Source organism: Monodelphis domestica, chromosome 1, assembly GCF_027887165.1.
Source record: "Monodelphis domestica isolate mMonDom1 chromosome 1, mMonDom1.pri, whole genome shotgun sequence".
Taxonomy (NCBI): Eukaryota; Metazoa; Chordata; class Mammalia; order Didelphimorphia; family Didelphidae; genus Monodelphis; species Monodelphis domestica.
In genome coordinates this window covers 522950918-522956796 of record NC_077227.1, presented here as the reverse complement: position 1 = coordinate 522956796, position 5879 = coordinate 522950918, and the positions used below count along the sequence as shown (strand labels likewise).

The 5879-nt window shown below is 44.5% G+C and overlaps 1 protein-coding gene and 1 long non-coding RNA gene across 2 annotated transcripts in view; both read left to right on the top strand.

The window, feature by feature from the left end:
- LOC130456505 (uncharacterized) overlaps positions 1-4340 on the top strand; it is a 49775-nt gene extending 45435 nt beyond the window's left edge. The window contains exons 2-3 of the long non-coding RNA XR_008915483.1: positions 360-427; positions 4164-4340. This is a non-coding gene — a long non-coding RNA (uncharacterized LOC130456505). The remainder of the gene's footprint in view (positions 1-359; positions 428-4163) is intronic.
- Positions 4341-4390: 50 nt separating this feature from the next.
- SRD5A2 (steroid 5 alpha-reductase 2) overlaps positions 4391-5879 on the top strand; it is an 84319-nt gene continuing 82830 nt past the window's right edge. The window contains exon 1 of the mRNA XM_056813232.1: positions 4391-4771. Within this exon, the coding sequence (XP_056669210.1) occupies positions 4491-4771 (281 nt within the window). The 5' untranslated portion in view covers positions 4391-4490. The remainder of the gene's footprint in view (positions 4772-5879) is intronic.

The following is a 5879-nucleotide window of genomic DNA, read 5'->3' as shown; positions in this document are numbered from 1 at the left end:
GTAACAGTGATAATGATAATAAATGGAAAGTTTGGGCCCAATGGATGCTTCCCCTACACTCTATATGAATTATTAAAGCACATTGAGGGGTGAAAAATAAATCTGCAATGGACATTAGAGGAGAGAGTATCCTTTCCCTGAGGTTTTTCATTGTTGTTGAGAAGATTCTTATCTTGTAGAAACAGAAACTGTGACCAGAGTAGGACATAAAGGTATGAAGGGGGCAGGGAGGTCCTTTTCTAGGACCTAATAACCCTGAGGGGAATAGTTAGATGCCTGTCATCTCCCATACTAGAACAGATTGTTCTATTCTTTCTTACTAGTGATCTCTCTTATACGAAAATATCTTTCTCTTCCAGAGTCATTCAGGTTTGGCTCCTTATGATCCATTTAAAAACTGGGCAGGTCCACCTGGAAGAGCAAACAGGTGAATATATAAGATGGTCAAAGCAGGTCATGGCATGGATAAGATGAAGATTCTGGCTTGCCAACTTTCATTTTTCCATTGGACAACACTTTGTTACCCAGGTTACTTTATGTTTTTGTTTCCTCCACTCCAGGTAGATTTCTAGAAAGTAGACTTCTGTAAGGGTTAAAATAGGTTTTTTTTTTTGACAAAATAAGAGAGCAGCTTTTAATAATTTAAGTTTTAATGAGAATATAGTAGAATTGTTATTTAATATTATCCCTTTAAGCCAGGGTAAAGAAAACTTCTAGCAGCTTTTAACAATTAACAATATATACATAAGTATATAAAGATAAAAAGAGGAGAGATTACTAATCTTATATCCTCTAAATATACTTAAAATTCCTAATACTACTTAAAAGTTATAAAAAATACAAATATAAAAAATTATTAAAAAAAACTCTACTCTAACTGTCTTTAGGGACAGGTTCTTCTGCCTGGCCAAACCAGGCCTAATCTAGCCTACTCTACCTAAGTAGATTCACTAACTACCTATCTACATTTATAAATAAACAGCCACCACCTACGACCTCCTTAAATAAGGTTTATCGTTCAACTGCCAGTGTTTAACTCCTAGTCACCCCTTGCCTCAGAGATATACTCACACTCTCAAGGTCCAGAGGCAAAAAGACCTCTAAAGGCTCAAGTCAAAAGCCCCCTCAGTAACCTCAAGCCCACCTTTATATATCAGCAACTAAATGCCAACCCACACTACTAGCAACCAACCCCCAATGACCAACTCATGCCCAGCTGCCACCTTCCCTGAAACTGCTAGCCCTAACTCTCAGCAACTGACTCCCAGAAACTGACACTGGTTCAGCAAGGGGCTCCCTGGTTCCTACTTCCTGTCACTATGGGCTGGTTAATCCCTACACATCTCTATGGTAAAAGTACCTCCAGGTCCCCTGTTAAAAATGAAAGAAATTAAAGAATTCCTATTTATACTTCTTAGGCAGATTTCTATAATAATAGTGTTCACCTCCTAGGATTGCTGTGAAGATCAAATGAAATGCGATATGTAAAGTGTTTTTCAATTCTTAAGGTCTTATATAAATGCTAACTAACAAAGAAAGTCACACAGAGTGAGAAAACAAAATCCTGTCAGAGATGAGGTGCCAGGACCTAGCATACAAACAAGGGCAAGAAGCAGAGGCCAGTGAGGTTGCCCAGATCTATTGACAAGGTAGGGCCTCTTCCACTAGCCCCGAGAGAGCTAATGAGTATCCTTATGCCTTGTGGATGTTTGCAATAAAACTGTGAGTGATCTGTGTGCCTTCTTCACTGTGAAGCCTCCAACTCTGTCTTAGCTCATGCAGCTAGTTTGAGGGCAAACATAGAGTTTGGAAGTGAATTTCTGATGTATAATTCAACAAGATGGGAAGGAAGTATTGTAAGTAGTGGTGAGAGATAGAGGGAATAGAAGGTAATGCTGAAAAAGGGAGGAAAGAAATGAGGCATGTTGGGATTAAAGAGGGAGCTACAAGGAAAGGGAAAAATAAAGAAAAATGGTGAGACTATGGGATTTTTGAGCGGTGAAGTGGGAGAGGTGGCACAGGGGAGAGAGAGCAGGTCAGAGATGGCCTTTAGTCTTTGCCTGTGCTACCAACCAAATGTGTGGTAACTGGTAAAGAGGAGCACATACTTAAAACTGGAAGGGAAATATCTCTTGATCTCATCTATCAAGTGAGGGGATTCAGTTAGAACATCTTCATGGTGGATTCTCATTCAAAGAGTCTGTGATTTTGATCTATTTTGTTCAAGGAGTTAGGGTAGAGGGTCAGGAGTGAAGAAAACTAGAGTGAAAAGTGAAAGGGGGAGGAAGGGGTTAAGAGAAATCTCCTGAAGCAGGATTAAGAGATTGGAAAGCTGGAAGGGGAACAAAAAAGTAATAAGGGGAGCAAGAATAGGAGAAGCAAAGACTATTGGAGGACACATCTTGAATGATAAGGTGATTGGGCTGAGACCAATAGGAATGAGAATAGTTTTAATCTGTTTGTGAAAGATAAAAAGGAAACCAGTAAAGAGCAACTTCATTAGCCAAGTCATTTGTGCCATCCATGAAGGCCAATCTGTTGATTTGGGCATTATGTCTTACAGTGAGATTCCTCAGACTTACATTTCAGACTCAGGGTTAACTGCCACTTCCATTGGAACTTACTTTATGTAATGGGAAAAGACAATGAACTGAGAGACATGGTAGAAATATGAAAGACCAGGAGTGAGTAGGAGCCCTCTTCTGGAACCTGTGAAATGTCTTTCATTTCATTTGCTTCTCCCAGGCTCCTATGACAATATTCTGCCTACTTAGTTACTAAATTTTTGGAGGGCTGTTCCATATTAGGGATATGGGGAAGGAATGGTGTAGGAGAAGGAAAAGAAGTGGGGAGAAGAATGACTATGGGGCAGAATTAGGGCAGAAGGGAAAAATGAAGAGTGGAAGTGAGAGTCTAGTGGAAGAGAGTGGACTAATGCTAACAATAAAGGAGTGAAGGAGGAATAGAGGGAAGCAAAGTAACTCAGTAGAGGAAAGAGTGCTGGGCCTGGAGTCAGAAAGTTGTTGTCCAGTTATGCACACTTTTTCATGACCTCGTTTGGTGTTTTCTTGGCAAAGATATTATAGTTATTTGCCATTTTCTTCTCCAGCTCATTTTACACATGAGGAACTGAAGTAAACAGAGTTAAATGACTTGCCCAGGGTCACACAACCAGTCAGTGTCTAAGACCAGATTTGAACTCAGGGATGAATCTTCTTGATTCTAGGCATTCTATCATTGCACTATCTGATCCAGATTCAGGAGGACCTGAGTTCAAATCCAGCCACAGACATGGGCAAAAATCACTTACCTTCTGTTTGCCTTAATCCACTGGAGAAAGAAATGGCAAATCATTACACTATCCTTGCCAAGAAAATCCCCAGGACAACACTGGCATGGTTTACAAGCCACTAAGAGTCAGACACGATTGAACAACAACAAGGAATGGAGGGAAGGAAGAAAGAAAGACTGAGATGAAGAGAAGCAGTCGGAGGTTGAAGAATGAATAGGAGAGGTTGGGGCAGTGGTGGGGATGAAGGAGAGAGAGGAGAGAAGGAGAAAGGGTAGAGAGAGATACACAGAGTCAGAGAGCCAGGGTAAGCAGGATGAATTCAGTCTTAAGACTGCAGCAGCAGGTTTGAGGGAGGAATGTAAGAGCAGCGATTTTATGATTGTAGATTAAGATCTAGGAGAGCCCTTTATTTAATTGATAGGAATCTGAGGCATTCGGGGCATTAAGTAACTTGCCTAAAGTCACCCATAAGGGACAGAGGATGGATCTGAGCTCAGGTCCTCAGGTTCCAAAGGTAGTGATCATTCCAGTGTACCACGCCACTTCTGGCGATGGATTCCTTTCAAAGAAGAGATAGGATGTGGGAAGATGGGACGGAAGGACTGGGGACCCCAGCGTCCCTAAGGAGTTCCAGTGGGAGTTTAGGTGGTGGGCTGTAAGCAAGACTTCACGGTCAGCATCACCTCCTACGCACTTCACATCCTTATGGGAGTCAGGTTACCGGGAACCAGGAGAGGTCCTTCAGAGAAAAAAAAAAAAAAAGCCGCCAAAGGGCAACCTGGAACCTGGAGGGGGTGGGATAAGGACAGGGAGGGAGTAAATAAAGGGGAGGTCAGTTTTTTCTTTCTTTCTTTCTTTTTTTTTTTTGTAGTGGCTGAATCAATGATTCTGAGCCTTGGGGCTTGAAAAACCACCAAGAGAAGATCCACTTCCTTCTCCCGCCTCGGGCTGCCTCCCACAATTGCTACTTAGTCTGTGGAGAGTAGGGAGAGTCCTGATCTGGGCCACCTTTCTATTTGCCATAACCTCCCGCCGCTGGCTGAGGGTGGACCAGAGTGGGTGTGTATGTGGGTAAGATGGAGGGGCGGGGGCCCTGGCAGAAGGGGCGGACACGGGGAGGTGTCTCTGTCCCCATAAAGGGACCTTTGGTGGCTGCGCGCTTCACACCAGGAGTGGTGGTGAGAGGCGCACGGTCGTGATGCCCACGGTGTGCCTACTGAACCCGGTGCTGGCGGGCAGCGCTCTGCTTGCTGGTTTAGGGTTGTTGAAGTTGCTGAGCTCCAGCCCCGACGCGTATGGCAAACAGGCTGAGCGCCTGTTGCCCTTGGCCACCCGGTTGCCAGCCCGCGCAGCTTGGTTCCTCCAGGAGCTCCCCTCTTTCGTGGTGCCCATTGGGCTGCTCGCTTGGCAGCCCCACCCGCTCTTCGGCCCGCCGGGGACCTTACTGCTTGGCCTCTTCTGCGGACATTACTTTCACAGGTACCCGCCGCCCGCCCTTGGCTTTTCCTCCTCTTTCCTCACCCACCTGCAAGCTGCTCCAGTATCTTGGGCTGCGTCTTTGCTCCCAGGGTTCCTGGGTTCCTCGTGGCAAATAGCCAGAGGAACTGAGGAAGTCAAGTTGAGGTCCTTTTCTATTCCCAGAGACCTGCTGGCTATCAGTCCATCTGTTGGCCGATGCAGCCCAGGACAGAACAGAAGAGTCCGGGTTAGGAGCAAGGCAGCAGACTTGCCAGAACGCAGGAAAAGTAGTCGGGTTGCCTGGTGATAAGTCTGGCCCCGCCCTCCCACACCTGGCTTCTTTGAAGGAGATAGGCGCAGGAACCCGGACGTCCTCTTCTGAGGACTTTTCTTTTTTGGAAATGTGAAGTTCCAACTTAGAGGAGGCAAAGCTGGAAGGAAGGCTATATGGCTAGAGGAAAAGGGTTGGGAATGAGGAGATGAGGAGAAGGGGAAGAGAGAGCTAGGAAGGGTGAGAGAAGAGGGAAACAGGGTAGGGAGGAGAGAAACAGAGAGTTTGGATAACATTTAACGGAGAAGAAAAATGCTTGATATTGACTCATAGCCTGCCAGAGGCTTTCTTCCCAACTAGTTAGCCTTTCTCGCCCATCTTTAAAGAGAGTTCCGGTAGTTGGATGGATGGGTAGGAGAGAATTCTGGATCTGTCATTATAAGACATCAGGAGCTGGAGTCTACCAAAAAGGCACTCAAAACTGATAGAACATAATTAGGAAAAAGACGTGTAGAAGAACAGAGAAGATTGGTCAGGGACTAAGACAGGTTATCTTTAGTGAAAAAGGAATTGCTGACTGTAACCCCCTTGAACTTATTTATCAGCACCCACTCAGGGGGAAATAGTGAGATCTCCCAACTTCTTGCCCCCACCTCAGTTTCTCCTTTCAAATTCTCCTGTGGAGAGGGAGTGAGGTTTTTCATAGAAAAGGGAACACCTAGAATGACAAATTCCCATCCTATTTGAAAAGGATATTTTCCTTTGAAAAGGAACTCTGCTTCTTAGGTTTAATACAGTCACAAGAAAGGGAGAAAAGAAATCAATAGGATGGAGGATTCGGAGAATAAATAAAAATTC